This window comes from Pseudorca crassidens, chromosome 17 (assembly GCF_039906515.1).
Source record: "Pseudorca crassidens isolate mPseCra1 chromosome 17, mPseCra1.hap1, whole genome shotgun sequence".
NCBI classification, from domain to species: domain Eukaryota; kingdom Metazoa; phylum Chordata; class Mammalia; order Artiodactyla; family Delphinidae; genus Pseudorca; species Pseudorca crassidens.
Window position 1 is genome coordinate 2,251,584 of NC_090312.1, and position 18,251 is coordinate 2,269,834.

Genomic DNA, 18,251 nt, shown 5'->3' on the forward strand with positions numbered 1-18,251 from the left:
CCCCCACAAAGTCTGGCTCCTGCTCTCAGGAGGGTCCTTCTGGGCTCTCACCCATCATGGGGTCTCTCAATACCAAGGGCCTTTCTGCTCCCCGCCCCCAGCACTGGGCAAACACCCACAGGTCCTGGGCCCTGCGATACGTCACTCCCAGGGGGTAGGCAGTGCAGAGCCACCACTTCTGGAGGGAGGCCCATTTGACAGACGGGAAAGCTGAGGACCGTGCTTTGTGGCACTTCGGACGGCAGCTGCTCCGCTAACTCACCGCAGGGGGCCGTGCTGGTGAAGCTTCTGGTTTCGGGGGGGCCCTAAGCTTTGTTTGCATGTTTAGGGCCAGGGCCTGGCCCCCAGGCCTGAGCCAGACCCTCATTCCTGTTCACCCGGGAGGCCAGAGGCTGTGTGCTGAGGGTTCATCGTGTGTCACGCCACCTCACGTGATCCCCAATCGTATCATTTGAGGACCAGGAAAGAGGTTTATGGAATTAAACGAGGCTCTCCGGAGGCCACACAGCCATCGAGCCTGGGGACCAGGCCGGACCCCTGTGCTGCCCAGGCCCCAGTCCAGTTCCTCGGCTGCGCTGGCCTCTGGGGCGGGGCAGAGCAGCAGCTGGTATAAGACGGCAGCCCGGGCGCCCTGGAAGCCAGGCCTCCCCCAGGAGGACATGAGGCTGCTCCTTGGGCTCCTGCTGGCAGCTGCCTTGAACCTGGAGCTGGGTGAGTCCAGGGGTCACGACCACCTTCTTTCCAGCTCTCCCCGCTTGCTCTAAGCCTGCCCCTCCGATCTAGGCCACCACTGAGCTGTGACTCCCACCTTGGGGGAGCCCACTTCCTGCCCCCGCACCCCTTTTCCTGAGGCACTGGCCCTCCCATCCACCAGGTCCTACCCTCTGCCCAGCCCCTCCCCGGACCTGCGGGTCCATCAGCTGAGCCCTCACCCCGTCCTCGTCCTCGTACCGGCAAGAGCTGCGGACCCCTCAGCGCCCTGCCCCTGCCTTGACCCCTCCTTCCCCCACCCGCACAGGCCTTCCCCGTCCAGCAGTGACCCCGCCCCCCTGGCTGCTCCTGGGCCCGCCCTCTCCTGCCTTCCCCCTTCCTCTCCCCCAGGGGATCCAGGCCGCTCCCCTTCCGGTCTGGCCTTATTCTGGAGGCAGTGTTCCCACTCCCGTCTCTGCAGTCTTCTCTGGCTCCGCCCACATCGACTGTCGCTGGCTGCATCTGCCCCTGAGGCCTGCTCGAGGGCTCCTCGGGGACATGCCCCCAAATGGGGCTGCCCACACCTGGCCTCGTCATCTCCCCACCGACCCCTGTGTTGGGGTGGCATCTCCACCCACCCAGATGCTTGAACAAGACCAGCTGGGCCCTCCCAATCCAATCCCAACCAGCCCACTCCCCCAGCCCTCACCTGTTTTCCCATCTGGGTCAACACCCGCCTCACCAGCCCCATGGCCCTAAATGAGATGGACAGAGGAAGCACCTGGACAGCCCCGGCCCAGGCCCGGCACTCCCCTTCCCAACTGTTTCTGGGATCTGCCCACCGTCTCCCCTCGCAGGGACCCTGGGGAAGGGGGGTCTCTGCCCTGTGGGAAAAGACTGTGAGGCTCGGGGCCCAGGCCTCACCAATGACCCCCGAGAACTGCCCCTGCGTCATCAGGGTGGATGGATGAGGACAGGAAGACTGGGCAATCTGGGCTCAATGCGGAGAAAGCCCTTGTCACCGCCAGGGCTGGCTCACGGGGGCTGGGCAGCCTCCTCTCCCTCCCCCAGCTCAGCCTATGGCCAGGGGATCATGGGAGCCCTGCCGGGTGCTGAGAGTCCACTGAGACGTTGCTGAGTGGAAAGAGAGGGTGCCATTGTGCAGGAGTTGCCCTCAGCTCTGTCCCTGTGTCTGTGCCTCCATCTGTCTGTCCCTACACCTGTGGCTGCAGTCCAAGCCTTGCAGTGTCACCAGTGCAAGGGCTTTGGCGGATGCTCCCACAAGTCCAGCTGCCCAGCAGGCTCCAGCCGCTGTATCGCTATTGCCACCCATGAGTAGGGGGTGCGGAGCGGGCTGGCCACACCCTCCTGGCCCAGGTGGGGAGAGCCAGGCTCAGAGGGGCATAGCCTGACCCAGGCGTCCAGCAAGTCAGGAGCAGGGCAGGGAGAGAACCCACTGGCCTCAGCCCAGAAGAGGGCCTGAGAGAGGGGACCAGGTCCACCCAGGCGGGGGGCTGACCCTCCGCCCCCAGGGGCCCCCATCAGGGGGTTTGGGGGTGACGGCCAAAGGGTAGGGGTTTCTTTTTGAGACAATGGAAGTATTCAAAAACTGACTCTGATGGTTGCACATATCTCTAAATATGTCAAAAATATTTCTCACGGGTGAACTGCATGGTATGTGAAATATACCCAATAAAGCTGTTAGAAAAAAAGAAAAAACATTTTAGGAAAAACAAGACTCAAAATTCAGATTGAGGAAGATTCATGATGACATAAAAATCTAAAAAGAAATGCGTGAAAAATGCCATAAAACTAAAAGAAGACAAGGTGAGAAACATTTGCTATATGTGAAAAAGAGGTGGATTCCTTTCCTATATAAAGAAAACTACAAATCCACAGGAAGGGGCAAGGATGTGAGTAGCACGTTCAAAGAAAAAGACATTCAACCACACTTCCAATCAGAGAGGAGCAAAATGAAGGAAGTAGCATTTTAAATCCTTGAGCAAAATAATGGCAGGACAATGACGCCAAGGCGGCAGGGACACGGCCCGCTGTGCGCCCTCGCGGGAATCGCGCAGCCTCTTGGAGGTGCCGTCTGGGAAGCTGTAAGATGTCCCTGGAGTGTTGTTGAGTGCAGGCTCCAGAGAGGTCACCCAAACACCTGGGATGGGAGGGACGTGGGGTAAGAAGCCCTAACCACTGGACCAGGGGGGCCCTGCCCGTGAGGGAGGGCACAGTGCTCGAGGGACTGATCTGGCCCCCGTGTGTGTGTCCCATTGCCCGTGGCTAAAGGCCGTGAAGACTCTGCAGTGGAGGACGCTCACAGCAGTGTTTTGAGCACAGACTGAGCAGCCTGAGTGCCCTCTAGGACAGAGAATAATCCATGAGGGCGTCCCACTGGGTGCTGCAGAGAGAAGAAACAGGCAGCAGCCCCAGGAGCCCTTCACACCGTCTGTGCACGTTCTTCACATCTTAGAAACATGGGTTTAAGGGCGCTCAGTGCTCTGCCGGACACAAGAGGGGCACAGGTAAGTGGAAACCCAGGGAGGGAAACGCCTTGGCCTACTTGGGGATCCACAGAGCCTGCTCTGAGGAGACAACCCCACAGGCAGGCTGGGTAGGAGGCCACGCCAGGCAGACGGAGCAGCGGAGCCCTGGCCCTGGTCCCACGCTGAGCCCGGACCCTGGTCACAGGCTGAGCCCTGGCCCTGGTCACACTCTGAGCCCTGAGCCTGGTCACAGGCTGAGCCCTGACGCTGGTCACACCCTGAGCCCTGACCCTGGTCCCACTCTGAGCCCGGACCCTGGTCCCATGCTGAGCCCTGACCCTGGTCACAGGCTGAGCCCTGACCCTGGTCACACTCTGAGCCCTGAGCCTGGTCCCACTCTGAGCCCTGACCCTGGTCCCACGCTGAGCCCGGACCCTGGTCACAGGCTGAGCCCTGAGCCTGGTCCCACGCTGAGCCCTGAGCCTGGTCCCACGCTGAGTCCTGACCCTGGTCACAGGCTGAGCCCTGATGCTGGTCACACTCTGAGCCCTGAGCCTGGCCGCACGCTGATCTCTGATCCGGAGGCTCCTGGAGAAACAGAAGGAAGGATGTAGACCTCTTAGCAGGGAGGCATCGTAAGCAGAGCAGCCCAGACGCTGGCTGGGGCACACTTCTCCTCACCCTACGTAGGTAGCAACTTGGCAGAAAGGTTCAGCCTGTGTCTCCCCAGCAGGGGTCACGCAGAAACTCTAGGAGGAGCTAATGCCCAAGGGCCAGGTACGTTACGGAAGGAAAGAACAGGTGGGGGCCCTGGGTCTGAGGGCAGGAAGGCGGGGGGCTGGGCCAGCCACAGCAGAGGAACTGGGCTCAGCCCGAGGAGGAAGCTCGGCTGTGCGAGGTGGTGTCTGCGCCGCCAGGATTAGCTGCGCCCAGCGTCAAGCCTGGCAGCCTGGAGAAGAGTAGAATCAGACAGGCCGGGCTGCTGTCTTGGCGTTTGCCCAGGCCTCCCGGATGACCGGCCTGTCAGCGCCTGCTAGAGCCTCCCATCCTGCATGCAACATCCAGCCGTTAGCACCGGGTACCATCGCTGGCTGTAGTGAGGAAAATAGGATCCAGCAGGCGGAGTGTCTGACACACTCTGGGTGTTAAGGAAGGCTAGGTGTCCCCCGACCCAGTGCCCAGGGGGACATAGGCCCTCCCGGTCTCGGGGTCAAAGACCAGACGCCAAACGGAGCTGATGCCCGGAGGCTAGAAAAGGCCGTGGGGTGGTGGCGGGGTGAGGCGGGCGGTCCCAGGACAGAATTTCACCAGCGAGAGGCAGGGGTGGGGAGGGCATCCCTGGTGCAGGAAGGGTGGGAGCGGAGTCTGGAGGGGCGTGAGATCTGGAGCCTTTGGTGGAAGATGGAGGGTCTAACGAGGCTGCAACAGAGCCCCGAGTGCATCTGCGCACAGCCCTGTCAACAACCTGCCCCTACCCCCCAGCAAGTGTTCCGGCAGCAGGGGGCCTGGAGGAGGGGGTGACAGGGTCACAGGTGGGGCACACCTGGCGAGGCTGAGGCGCAGGCCGCCCTGGGGCGGGGAGGGGGAGCAGTGCCTGGAGCCGCTTGAATCTAGGGCCCAAATCCACATCTCCCCCATCTGAGCCCGGGCAAGGGCCTGCCTATCAACTTCGTGACCTGCAGTTGGGCCAGGGGAGCCCTGCCTGAGGGGCAGCCCCCTGGGCCCTGATCCAGGTGTGCCTGCCCCTCCAGGGGATGCCAGGATTAGCATCCCCAGGTGACCCTGCCCCTTCCCCTCCCACCCTCCAGGGCCTTCCTGTTGGCCCAGCACTTGCCCTGTCTTTGTCCCCTTAAGCCTGTGGGCACGTTTTGGCTGGCTGTCCTGGCGGCCATCTCCCCATCACTACGTCCCACGTGACCACCTCAAAGAAGCTGGGTGCTGGGGCCTGGGGCGCCCTGGGAGGATTCGAACGCGGAACCACTAGACCAGGAATCCACCCTGGAGAAAGGAGTGGGGACCCCAGGCCAGACAGGTGCCTGACAGAGGCAGGAGTCAGGGTGCAGGAGAGCCCTCACCCTCTGCTGCTCCCTTCCAGGTAGCCTGGGGGTCTTCCCCAGGTACAGGGATGTCTCGGGTTGGGGTGGGGGAGAAGGTAGAGAGCCCCACCGAGGGAGTTGCAGAGGCGGGTGAGGGTCCCCAGTCCTGAGAGGGGGGCCATGAGGGTGCGGGGAGGGGCCCAGACTGCGGGAGGCGGAGGAAGGAGGAAGGGGCAGGCAGGGGCGGCGGAGGACCACAGAGGAGCACCACAGAGGAGCGGGTGTCCAGGTGGAGGCGGGTGGGCCCCAGTGGGCGGGGGCGGGTCTCCGTACCTCTGCCGCCCGCGGGAAAACCAGTCCGGCTGAGCAGTCTGGTGGCTGCAGCGGGTGTTCACCATCCCTGCGGGGCAGGCCCGGAACCGTGCACTGCAGGGACGAGACTCAGGGGACACGGCTGGCGCTGCTGGCGCTGGTGCCGGCCGCTGGCTGTGAGCTTGGTGAGGGGTGCGGGGCCGCCAGAGGGAGCAGTGCCTGGGGGGTTGGGGGGACGGAAGGAGAGGAAGAAAGCAGGGAGGCAGAGGAGATGTGGTGTGCGAAGGGAGAGGTGGGAGTGGGGTGGGCCAGGCACGGAGGGGCTCTGGGGCAGATGGGGCGCCTGCGACCTGGGCCAGGTGTGGCGGGGAGGGGCCTCTTCCCAGGGCTGAGACTGGCAGGGGGGTTTGTGGCCAAGGCCCTGGGTGCCCACTGGAGAACAGCCCTTCGTCAGCACGGGGCTCCAGAGCAGGGCTTTCCACTGGGGCGGGCGGGCAGGGTCAGAATCATGCTCCCGGCTCCTGGGCCACGGTGCGGGGGCAGGTCTCAGGAGGGGCCTTGCGGACACCAGGGAGGCCCTGGGGGTTGGGGGAGCAGGAGGTGGAGAAGAGGGAAGCAAACCAGACATAGTGGGAGACTCGGGGTCTGAGAGACATCCCGGGCCCTTGGGGGCCCACACCCAACCAGAAAAGGAGCTGGGTTGGGTGGGCCCCAGCCAGATGGCTCTGCCCATTTCCCAGAGGGGAAAACTGAGGTCATCCCGAGAGACACAGCAAGAGTCAGCGGGGGTGGAGGGGCCTCACTGTGCACACGGGCGGCCCGGGCTGCCATGGTAGGGGTCGGGCACGGGGGCTGGAGGAAACAGCAGCAGCCTGTGTGCCCTAAGCGCCCCCGCCCCCCACCAGCCTGCGCCCTGACCGGCCTGGCTCTCACTGCACCGCGGCTCTTCTCCCCTCCCTGTTAAGCTTCCACCAGCAGGCACACCGGGCCCAGCCCGGCCCAGCCTGCACGCCACATACCCCCTCGCTTGATCCCTGATCCCCTCTGCAGCCCTTCGGGTCCTGCATTTTGCTGAGGACGCCAGGGGTGACCCACCTGCCCCTGCCAGGCCCTTTACTGCAGGGGCCCCAGCGCCTCCGTCTCCCTGCGCCTCCCCAGCGCTCCCGAAGCTGCTTCATCCCTGCCTGGCCGTGGCCCCACCAGGGGCATAAGCGGCCTCGGGACTCGGGCACCCCAGCTCCAAGCTCTTGAATCTTCCCTGAGTTTTGGTCGGTGGCGACTGGACCCTGGCTGGAGCTGTCCCCCTCAAACCTGGGCCTTCTGGTCAGAGGGCTTGGGAGGTCCGGGGCCTGCCTGACCCGACCCTCTCCACTCCTTCCCCAGTGTTGGCTTTGCAATGCTACACCTGTCCTGAGCCCACCAGCGTGTCCAGCTGAGTCACCACCACGACCTGCAATGCCCACAGAACCATGTGCAAGGCCACGCTCTGCTCCCTGGAGATGGGGCAGTGGGGCCGGGTAGGGCGGGGCGGGGTCGCAGGGTCAGAGCTGCCGCCAGGCCAGGCAGCCCGTGGGCAGAGAGCAGTCGCCACCTTTGTCAATTCCAGAAAAGGCTTTGGGTCCAAGCAGCCGGGCTCCCTCCCTCCCTCCCTCCCTCATTCCTCCCTGTCCTTCCTGCAATGGGGACCATCTTCACCTGGCTGGGGAGCTGCTGGGGGAGGAGCGGCCTCATGCCGCGGGGCATCTGGAGCAAATCACCATGAGTGCTGTGCAACGGTGGTGGACGTGAGGAGGGGCTGGGTCACGGAGGGACTGAGACGGGGGTGGTGACACACACACACACACACACACACACACACACACACACACACACACACACACACACACACACACACACACACACACACACACACACACACACACACACACCCACCCACTCCCCTACAGGCAAACACGGGAAGGCTGCGTGCCCTTCCTGGCCACTACCCCGCTGCTGCCCCGGCAGCACCCTCCCTGCCAGCCGCCACCTCCGAGGTCTTCCGGCTCCTTCAAAGCCGGGCACAGGCCCTTTCCAGGCAGCCTCCCCGACAGCACACAGGGTCTCCCGACCTGGAGCCCAGACCAGCCTGCTTCTCGGCACGCCCACCCCACCACTGCTTCACGTCCACCTCCGCTGTGACCTTCACGGGCAGCTTCACAGCTGCCCTCTGGGTCGATGACCCTCTGCCTGGTTTACCCATAAAAGAAGGGGGTCAGGGGGCTTCCCTGGTGGCACAGTAGTTGAGAGTCCGCCTGCTGACGCAGGGGACACGGGTTCGTGCACCGGTCCGGGAAGATCCCACATGCCGCGGAGCGGCTGGGCCCGTGAGCCATGGCCGCTGAGCCTGCGCGTCCGGAGCCTGTGCTCTGCAGCGGGAGAGGCCACAACAGTGAGAGGCCCACGTACCGCAAAAAAAAAAAAAAAAAAAAAGAAGGGGGTCAGGGTGGCTCAAGAGCAGACCTGGTTGCACGGGAGATTGTGGGGCGGGGACCCACTCAGTCTACGAGGCTTCAGACCAGCCCCGCCCCGGCTCCTCTCACCAAGTCCTTAGTGCAGACCAAGCCCCAGGGGAGGGCCGCCCTGCTGCTGTCTGTGCCACACCTGCCATGCGTGACTTGCTGGTCTGACTTGCATTAACCACAGTCACTCCCTTTGCAAACAACGCCCCCGCTCTGTTTCCTTGCGACCATCTCTCAGTCCACGTGGCCAGGTCACTTCTGCCCTCACAACTGCCCAGGGTCCCTAGTCTCATCATACAGACAGAAATCCAGTCCAGAGGGATGAGCGAGTCACCCCAAGGCCACACGTGGAGACGGCAGCAAAGCTCAGACCCAGGCCTCCCAGTTGCCAGCCCTGAGCTCCTCCCAGCATGCCATTCTGCCCTGAGACTGGGGGTAACTTCCTACCCTGCAGCCAGCCCCCCTCCACCGTCCACACAGCATACACCATTTCATCCACCACCTACCCATCCACTTGTTCTTTCATCCACCCCCTTTCCCACCAGCCAGCCCCCCACTCATGCAGCGCCCATCCACTCATTCCTCCCTCCACCCGTCCACTCTCTCAAACGTCATCTATCCACCCATCTGTCTTTTCAACCATCCATCCATGCATCCTTCCGTCTATTCATCCACTCACCCACCCACCCATCCATCCATCCACACAACCACTCACTGAGCCCTTAGAGGACAGAGAAACCAGAGAGGCTGGGATACCAGAAAGGACTCTGGGTGAGAAGCACCTGGACTGGGCCTTATAGCACAGGGGAGATTGGAGGCTACGATGGGAGACCAGAGAGGCCGCTCAGTGAGAAGCAGAGCACAGGCAAAGGCGCAGAAATGGGAAAGTGTGTGGTGGAGGTGGGCAGTGGAGAAGATCCAGGAGCCTGGGTGTGGGCAGAGCCCTCTTGTCTGGGGTCTAGAACCAGGAGGCTCAGGCTTGGTCTAAAGGCCATTCGTGGGGATGGGGTTGGCAGTGATGAGGCGGCTGGTCCGGGCACCACCCTCGTCAGCCCAAAGGGGGCCTGGTTGCCCCACACCCACCCCCTCACCAGGCACTCACCTCCTCTGCACCTGGCCTGACACCCCACCTCCGGCCTCTGCTCTGGTGGGTCCCTGGGTCAGGTATACACCAGGTAGAGGACATCTGGGAGTGCAGGAGATGGACCTTGGCCTGGTTGGGTTTGAGATGGACATCAGTCCAGGCCAGAGCCTGGCAAACAGGCCTACAGTTCCCGTGTGGCAGGAACGGGCCAGGCTGCAGGGAGGGGCCAGGGCAGGCTCCAGCGCTGCGGGGTGCTGCCCCCTCAGGGCCTGTGAGTGCATTGGCGGCCACGCATCCTCCTGCCAGCTGCCTCCCAGTTCTGCCCTGTGCCACCCAGATGGGGGCCCAAGGGCTGGCTATAAACCCCAACCGGAGGCCGGCACAGGCTGCCGCCCTCCCGGCTCCTGAGCACAAGGAATGGCCTTTCCCAGGGCCCTGCTGCCGCCGCTGCTCACCTCAGCCTCGACCGTGAGCTTGGGCGAGTGCGGCTGGCTGGCGAGGGGCCCGGTCTCTGGTTCTCGCTTGGCCCACCTCCTCAGTGGGGAGGGGCCATCGGGGGGCTTTGAGGGGAAGGCTTCCTTAGGTCCCCCACTGGGCTCACCTTCCTTCACCCTAAACGAGCCTCCTGGTCCTGAGCCTGGCTTCACCCAGGACAGGGGTCACAGCCCGCTCTCCAGGAAGGCAAACCAAAGCTCGGGTAGACGCTTGCGGTGCTCAGGTCTGCGCTGGTGGCCTGGGCCGGAAGGGGCTCAGTAGGGCGAGCCACTCGCCCAGGGAGGGACAGAAGATGCTCCAGGTGGACCCGTGTGGAGTGGCCCGGGGCCTGCACCATCCCTGGCCTCTCCTCCAGCCCCTCCTCCTGTGTCCAGAATGGGTCTCAAGGCCGGATGCTGAGGGTCTGTCCCTATCCCTCTCCCAGGCGAGGCCTTAAGGTGCTTCACCTGTGAGCAGCCCACGGCCCTTCCTTTGTGCGAGACCATTACTAACTGCAACCCGGAGGACACAGCGTGCAGGACCTCGCAGCTGATGGTGGAGTCAGGTGAGGCCGGGGGCCCGCAGGCTGGCTCTGTGGGGCTGCACCAGCCTCGGGCTCCCAGCTCCCATCTCAGGGCCACACTGCAGACCCCAACAGGGTAACTTCCCAGGGCAGCCGTTAGCTTAGGGGTCTCAGGGGAGCACGGGCAGAGGCAGGAAGGGCAAGGTCAAGTGCATGGAGGCTGGGGCGGCTGAAGAAGGCGCTGGGCGGCAGGGCGCAGGCTCTGATGCCTGCCCTCCCCGGCGGAGTTCCGCTTCAACCACAGCCCCGGGGTGACCAGTTCCTGCTCCAGCTCCTGCGAGGCCGCTGACCCAGACAGCATTGGGGCTGCCCACCCCAGCTACTGCTGCTCCCATGACCTCTGTAATTCTATGGGCGTTGCCAGGCTCAGTGCTGGGGCCCTGGCCCCTCGGGGGCCATAATCCTGGGTCACCTCCTTTCCTGAAGAGCCTGGCACTGCTGGCGGTCAGCGCTGCTGGCACGCCCCCATGGCCCAAGCTCACTGGGCCTCAGGCTACTCGTGGGATCCTAGGGGAGAGAACAGTTTCAGGGCACTCTCTGCCCTCCTCCTCCACCAAACTTGTAGAAAATAAGGTGAGGCTGGAGACGACCTCTTTTCTTCTGGACGCTGAGAGCCCACAGACCGCCTTCAGGCAGCTGGGCTTGGAACCAGGCGTGTTCTGGCCCCTGAGCCTCATTCTCCCCCAGGGCCATTTTGACCCATTTCACAGATGGGAAAACAGAGGCTTAGGGGGAGAAATGCATCCTGGGCCAGCCTTCCTGCATGTCAGACCAGGCAGGACCCATTCCTCAGCCCAAGGAAAATCTGACCCCGCTCCCAGAAGTCCCTGAGACCCTGTAGGCGTCTCCCCCGCCCCCACCCCCAGGATGGGGAGGAAACTGGGGTTGCAATCCAGTTTTCTCCACGGGCGAGTATGCCTGTCCAGCGCAGGGCTGCCGCAGCAGCAAGGGGAGGCTGGGGAAGCGGGCCTGTGGAGCTCAGCCTGCCTACCCAGGCTGGGTCTTCCCGAGTGCGTAGGAGTGGGGCGCACCTGGGCCTGCTGCCACCCATACATCTCCACGGGCCTCAGTCACCTCCTGAGACAACGGGCCTACTACACCCTGGGCCCTGGGGACAGCTGAGATTAGAGGAGGCTGTGTGCACGGAACACGAAGGCCATGCCAGCTCACCCCTGGCCCCCAGGGCCAGCTCGGGGGTCCAGGCCGTGTTGCGCCCGCAGCACTCCCAGTGGCCTGGCCTGTCTGCCCAAGGGTGGGCAGCAGAGCGTCTTCGGAGGCTGACCACCCCCCAGGAGCCCAGGGTCCTTAGGTCCCAGGAGGGCCTGTCTCAGGCTCCTGCCCCTCCCTCACGTGGCTCCCAGCTGTCCCTGGTGGTCACTTGCTCCAGCCCCGTTATAGGGAGGCAGAGGCGGGAGCCAGAGGGAGCCCAGGGTGTCTCTGCCCACCGTGCCATCGGGCCTCTGGGCTGGGTACTTTCCACGCTCTGCATTGCGGCCAGACTTCTAGACAGCACCTAATGGACCCTGCACTTGGAGGGACCCTCACCCCAAGGAGTGGGAGGCTGAGTCACTCCCACCTCAGCCTCACCAGAGGAGCAACAGGGAGGGTACCTCTGGGCTCTTTAGGGGTGCAGAGCAGGTGAGCAGGTGGGTGGCAGCAGGCACCTGTGGGGCCTCCGCCCTGCGCCGACATGGCCAGCAGATGGCACGCGCCCCTCGGACCCCTCCCCTGGGCACCCAGGTCATGCATCTGCCAACACCTCCACCGGGAGCTCAGTGAGGTGGTCTGAGCCCAAAGGGGCCCACCAAGTCTCTGCCCAGCCCGTGGGCCCGCACCCGCCACGGGAGATGGGGAGGCCGCGGTAGAGGGGCCTCAGGAGTGGCCAGAGGGTGCCCGGCAGCTGCTCACACCATCTGCGGGCACGTGGGGCCTTAGAGGCAAGGAGCTGGTGCCAGACCGTGCCCACGCCCCACCTCCAGTCATGGGAAGCTGGTGGGTCACAGAGAACTGCAAAGGGAGGGGAGATGCCCACCAAGGGTTACCAAGGGCTGCTCAACCCTCCACCCCTGCCCACTGGCAAGGGAAAGGAGCAAGGGTCCCTCTTCCATTACGTTATAATCGAGAAAAGGAGAGATGAGGGTGTGGAACGCCACCACTGCCCCACCAGGAGCTCCGGTGCCCCTCCTGCCCCCGCCCCGAGTGTCCTGCAGGCAGGTGGCAGGCGGGGGGGTCCTGGGGGCCAGATACCCCACAGACAACACAGGGTTGCGGGGTGCTGGCGCGGACTTCCCTGTAGCCATCGGCCTGTGGGAGGTGGGGAGCATGGCCCAGAGAAGAACCAGTGCCCGGCCCGCGTGCGGGCTGAAACAGTCACTTGAATTTCTCAACAAAAGCGGCCAGTCCACGGGATCAGAGTGGGACTCGCCCCAAGAGCCAGGCTGCAGATACACTTCCAAAGCCCCAGCCCTGGCCCCAGTCCCTCTAGTCAACAAGGACCCTCCTCCCCTCTGCTGTTGGCCTGTCCTCCAAATGTGGACCGAGAGCCTCCCCTCCCCCTGCCCAGCTGGGGTGCATCTCCCTGAAGTGGACACTGAAGTCCCCATGCCCCTGGGGCAGCCACATGCAACCCAGATGCCCTTGACCATCCTGAACACCCCTTCTCTCTCTTTCTGACACACACACACACACACACACACACACACACAGTGCCAAGTGGGTCAGACCACGCCCAGGCACCCCCATCCTGTCTCCCCCGTCCTGCTCCAGGGCCCCAGCCAGCCACTTGGGACCACTGGCTGGACCTGCCCAGGCTCAGATCATCCGCGTGCACCATTTCCTATCTGTGGTCCCACCCCGGAACTTGTCCTGTCTGGCAATGCTCAGCTCAGACACCTAATACGATCCCCCGACCTCTCAGGACCTGTGCAAACACCTCTTACACAAAGAGAAACAGACATTCTGTGCGGGTGCCCAACTGCCCCCCACGTGGCCACTGGCTCCGGACAGGCATGAGGCACGGCCCATCAGTCCCCAAGGCCCTCAGGCTGCCCGGAAAGGTGGACAGGGCCGAGGTCCCAGCCGACCACCCTGGCAGCAAACCGCTGACCTGCTCCCCGCCTCTCCAGCCCCACTGTCCCATCGCTGAATGCCTCTTGCAAACCCAGCTGCTTCCAACTGCCCTTCTTTCCCAGGTCCCAGTGCTGGGCCCTCCTGGGCAGGTGGTCAGAGCACGGACACCACCCACACCTCCATCACTCACCTGCCTTACATCCCAGGGGTCCCACTCCCTGCCCTCTTGGAGCAGGCCTGCAGAACAGCCCCTATGCTCCCCCTGGCCCCCACGCATCAAGGCCCACTGACCTCCGAGCCCCCTGGCCCCCACACCCTGCCCAGTGACCCCAGGAGCCTGGGGGCCCAGACCCAGACTCTGGGGCATAACCTCCCAAGTCCCTGTGGAAAACTGCAGATGAGGAGAGGACCAGGGCCGGAGGGGCTTGGGGCAGCTCCTTTCTGGCCTCGACCCCATGTTCTGTGGAATGTGGACAGCATCCCAGCCTGCCAGCGTGGTCCCCAAGCTCACCCAACAAGCCCGACAGACCCCCACGCCAGAAAACACCCCTGAGGGACCAGGGCTTCGGAAATGAGGACTCCCCAGCAAGCTCACGTTTAAGACCCTTTACTCCTGGGCTTTCTTTAAATAAAACAGAAATACTGCAGTGTTCCCACGGTGGCTAAGGCAGGTGACACTGTGGCGACACATGAGGGGTGTGGCTGTGCTCCTGGCTCCAGCTGGCAGCGGGTCGTGGACTGGGTGGCAAGGGGGCAGTCCTGGGCCCCAGCTGCTCTGGCCTGCCCCGTGGGCCGGAGGGGGCAGCTGCAGGGGCACAGGGGAGCAGGCACCCTGCCCTGGGCAGCCCCCCACACGGGAAAGCAGCAATCCCACACCCAGAGCCCTGACCTCTGTCCCCAGCCAGCCGGGGTGAAGGGTGAAGATGGGTGAGGGCACCCAGGCAGAATCCCACACCCCAATCCCTCCTCAGCAGCAGGCCCCAGCTAGGACACCCCCAGCTACGACAGTTCACCACCTGCACTGGAGCCCCTGTGCCATCGGACCTGCACTGGCCCCAGCACACTCTCCAGGGCCACAAGCCTCTGCTGCAGGACCCGCCCCCATCCCAGGAGCCCGGTGGCCAGGCCTCCCTCCTGAGTGCCCTTGGGTCAGCCTGCCTGACCCCTGGCCTGCCAGACTCTGCCCTGGGCCTCCCCTTCCCTCACTCGCAGCCAGAGGGATCTGCCTTGAAATGCCGCTCTGATCCTTCCCAGCTCCTTGCCGTGCCCGCCCCAGCCCTGCCTCCAGGACTGCTTGGGCCTCATCCCCACGGCAGCTCGGACTCCAAGCTCCGGTGCTCAGGGCAACTCCAGCCAATCCCCTGCTCCAGGCGCTCTCCCCCAACTAGACACACGGACACGGGGCTGCACCTGCTGGGTGGGCCACCCCCAAACCCCGCTGCCTGCATGCCAAGGGCCCTGGGCCTCCCAGTTTGCCCATCGTCATCATCCTGAGCGCATCGGAGCTGGTCTGGGTGCCTGTGTCACCCGCACCCCGTGCTCCGCGTGGGATGGGGTGGAGAGGGGCATCAATAATGGGGGCGGGGGAGGGCCCTGGGCGTGCGAAGGGGGCTGGGCCGGTCGCAAGGCCACTCCAGCTCAGAGAGAGCCCAGCCCGGCCAGCCCGTTCTGCGCTCTCTGCCTCCTGGCAGGCGGGGAAGGGTGGGCAGCTGCCCCGAGGTCAAGGCTGGTGGGCAGGGCGGGTAGGCTGTGGCGCTCACTGGTCCTTGACAACACTGCCGAGCCCGCTCTCGGCCCGGAGCAGCTGGCTGCTGGCCTCGTTGTAGGCGATCCAGTGTTGCAGGTCGGCTGGCAGCTCAGGGGGCTCCACCTGCAGGGGAAGACGAGGGTGAGACTCCCACGGGCCGCCCGCTGCCATGGGGACCAGCAGGGCCGGGGGGGGGGGGGCGGGGACAGCCAGGCTGCTGTCTTCACACGTCTGGACCTCGGCTCACACCGTCCCCCAGCCCCAGCCCCTCCCAGGCGTCCGCAGTGCGGGTTTCTCCCCAACCCAGCTCTCGGGGCACCACGCCCCTCATCAGGCCTGTCTCCCCCACTGGGTGGCAACTGAGCCCTCTGCACATTCCCAGATCTGGGGCAAAAACCTCTGAAGCCAGCTGGTTGGGGGGGGGGGGGCGACGGGAGACCCAGAGCGGCCAGAGGCAGGGCAGGGGATGGAGGGGCAGGAGCGGCGTCAGAGCGGCTCTGCCGGGAGAGCCCAGGACAGGGCCATGCCTGAGGCCCCCTCTCAGCGCGCCAACAGGAGCCGGACGCCACCTCGCAGCTCAGCACCACGCTCCTGCGCCCTCCTGCTCAGCCACACCAGCCGCCTCCCTGCAAACTCGGCCACCATTTTGTGACGGGGCAAGGGGCTGGGCCAGGCTGGAGGGGTCCAAGGACTTGCGGGCCTCTCAGGAATGAGGGGGAAAGCCCGCCCACCTCAGGGCGTCAGGGAGGCTGGGCAGAGGTGCTCAGAGTCTGGTCACAGGGTAAGTCTGGGCAGAGCCAGGCTTGGCTCCCGGAAGCATCCTCCTCCCGGCCCAGCTGGAATCACCAGGTCCAGACTTGGCTGTAGCCCAGCTCTCCCTGCAAGGCCGTGCTGCCCCAACCAGCCTTTCAGCATGCAGATCTCTGGGCACTGGGCCCAGCCTGTCCTACACTAAACCCAGGACTGCACCCGGGACCCTCCCGACCCACAGGCTCAGGCCGGGTGACTCCTGGCCATCTGTGGCCGAGTGTCCTCGCCATGCCATGGTATGGGCGCCCCCTGCCTCTCATGTAGGTCTCACCCATCAGCCCCCGCCTGACCACCCTCCCCTGCAGGACAGTGGCCCTGGCTCCCTCTCCTCCACCTTCTGCTCGCAGCTCTCAGCCCGTCGATTTAAAGCCTCGATGGCCATCCCCTCCCAGCCTCCTGACGCATGAAGGGACATGCAGAGCACCTCTGTGGGTGCGGGGTGGGAGGCATCCAGGCCCTTTGGGGGCGTCCCTGACTCAAAGAGACAGAAAACCAGGGGACTGGGCCTGTGGCCCACCGTGCAGCCTCAAGCAGTTCGCATTGCCCCTCTGAGCCTCAGTTTCCCCACCTGCGATATAAAGGAAAGGCTAGCCTCTCGTGACTAACGTGCGGCTGTGTCCCTCCTCTGCTCCTGTCCAGGGCCAGAGAGGGCAGCACCCTGCCTGAGGGCACCTAGGGGCCCAGCGGGCCCTGGCTTTGGCATGGAGGCTCCAAGCATGTTTTTAGGAACGTGCCTGCAGCAGGAGCCTGCCCTGGCAACCAGCACCGCAGCGGCATCCGCAGGGCCCAGGTGCCATGATGCAGCAGCAGGCTGTGCTGGGAGGAGCAGGCCCTGGGGAGGGGCCTTGAGCCCCAGGCAGGTGCTGCAGCCTTTTCTCCAACTGGAAAAGGCAGAAGGGCTTGCAGCTCTACAGGGCTCAGGGCTCACCCCTAACCCAGGTGATGGTGACCCAGCCCCTCAGGTCTAAGCTGGGTGAAAGGGCTCTCAGGTCCTTGAGAACTCCCAGCAACCTCCTCTCACTAACGCCCCAGCCCCCATCTCCCCACCCCACCCCCACCCGGCTTCCATGCTACATTCGGAACCAAGGACCAGTGAGGCCGGCTCCGCACTCCAAGCCACACTTAGACTCTTTGGGAGACGCCTGGTCTGGCCTTCCCTGTTCTGGAAAAGGCGTAGCGTGGGGCAGGGAGCCTTGAGGGGTTAATAAGGGATGGCAGGAGGGGAGCATGCTGAGTCCGACTACAGAGAGTTGATGAGGCGACCCTGAGAGGTCCCAAGAAGAATGGCATCAGTGAAGAAGGCCCTGGGTCCAAAGAAAAGGGCTGGAGCGGTACTCGGCCGGACAGGGGCACCCCAAAAGGGGTAGGCGGCAGGCCTTCCCCAGGGGCGGGGGGCAGGGACCAGGAGTCCTCAGGGTCCAGCGGGAGGAGTGCGCTCGGGGCGGGGGACGCTTACCCTGCGCTTGCACAGGTGCTGCACAACGCGCTCCGGCGAGGTGCCCAGCACGTGCTGGCGGGAGCGCAGCAGCGCGCACACGAAGCCGTCGCGCAGGCTGATGAAGCGCGCCTCTAGGTAGAAGGCGCGGTCGTCCCAGCCCAGCAGGCGGGTGCGCACCTCAAACGGCTCGAGCAGACGCAGCGAGCGGCGGTAGCGCGCGCACGAAGCGGCCAGCACGGCGCGCGCCCCGAGCGCGCGCAGAGCCCCGAGCACGCCGCAGCGGGCCAGGTGCGCGGCGCGCGCCACGTCGGCCTCGCGCAGGTAGCGCGCGTTGTTCATGTGCAGCAGCAGGTCCAAGTCCGAGGGCAGCACGCGGCCCGAGTAGCTCTGCTCAGCCAGGAGGTCACGGACGCGGGGCTGCAGCAGGCGCGCGCGCAGTACGGCGCACGGCACGCGGACCAGGTACCAGCCGTCCAGCAGCGCGAAGTAGGCGAGCGCCAGGGCCAGCACCGCCATGAGCAGCCCCAGCATCGCGGCGGCGGGCGCAGCGGTGCCGCGGGGCCCGCGGCGCTGGTGCCGACAGTGCGCGCGGCAATGCAGCCCTGATGCCCCAGCTCTGCCGGCCAGCCTGGGAACCGTTGAGCGCAGCGCGGCCGGAGCGAACCATCTCGCGAGGCTGGCTGAGGGGGGAGACGCGCCGGAGGCCTGCGCGGAGCCCCGCCCCCCGCCCCGGGCCCCCCCTCCCCGCTCTCAGTGGTCCGTCCCACCCCCGCAGCCCGCGCCGCTTTTGCTTTCCCCGGAGCGGGCGGGGCACAGGGCGGCGCTCCGAGCACCACAGCGGCATCTGGCGGTGACTCCCCGCGCTGCAGGCGCAGGAGCGTTCCAGGTCTCCCGCAGCGTTGCCCGCCCTCTGCGAGCGCGAGCCCCTCGCGCCTTTCCCTGGCTCTTTAAGACTTGGAGTGACCCTGGAGATTCCGCCTCTGATCTCCGAGGGTCAGAGTCTCCAGCACTTCCCCGGCCT

General features: G+C 64.9%; 2 protein-coding genes across 2 annotated transcripts; one reads left to right on the forward strand and one right to left on the reverse strand.

The window, feature by feature from the left end:
* The first annotated feature begins 659 nt into the window (after window positions 1-659).
* Window positions 660-10,567, forward strand: SLURP1 (secreted LY6/PLAUR domain containing 1). Its single transcript, XM_067712764.1, has 6 exons — window positions 660-711; window positions 5,275-5,296; window positions 5,627-5,712; window positions 10,029-10,148; window positions 10,232-10,242; window positions 10,394-10,567. The coding sequence occupies exons 1-6, from the start codon at window positions 660-662 to the stop codon at window positions 10,565-10,567; spliced, it is 465 nt and encodes a 154-aa protein (XP_067568865.1).
* Window positions 10,568-13,826: 3,259 nt separating this feature from the next.
* THEM6 (thioesterase superfamily member 6) lies at window positions 13,827-17,900 on the reverse strand. The gene is made up of 2 exons (XM_067712723.1): window positions 17,249-17,900; window positions 13,827-15,105 (listed from the first exon to the last, which is right to left on the reverse strand). Exons 1-2 carry the CDS (start codon window positions 17,759-17,761, stop codon window positions 14,992-14,994), a joined length of 627 nt encoding a protein of 208 aa, XP_067568824.1. The 5' UTR covers window positions 17,762-17,900; the 3' UTR covers window positions 13,827-14,991.
* Between the last annotated feature and the right edge of the window lie 351 nt (window positions 17,901-18,251).

Coding starts and splice junctions, on each gene's coding strand:
- SLURP1 (XM_067712764.1), top strand. CDS start 660: ATGAGGCTGCTCCTTGGGCTCCTGCTGGCAGCTGCCTTGAACCTGGAG. Junction 712..5,274: donor TGCCTTGAACCTGGAGCTGG/GTGAGTCCAGGG, acceptor GCTCCCTTCCAG/GTAGCCTGGGGGTCTTCCCC. Junction 5,713..10,028: donor GGCCGCTGGCTGTGAGCTTG/GTGAGGGGTGCG, acceptor TCCCTCTCCCAG/GCGAGGCCTTAAGGTGCTTC.
- THEM6 (XM_067712723.1), bottom strand. CDS start 17,761: ATGCTGGGGCTGCTCATGGCGGTGCTGGCCCTGGCGCTCGCCTACTTC. Junction 15,106..17,248: donor AGCACCTGTGCAAGCGCAGG/GTAAGCGTCCCC, acceptor CTTCCCCTGCAG/GTGGAGCCCCCTGAGCTGCC.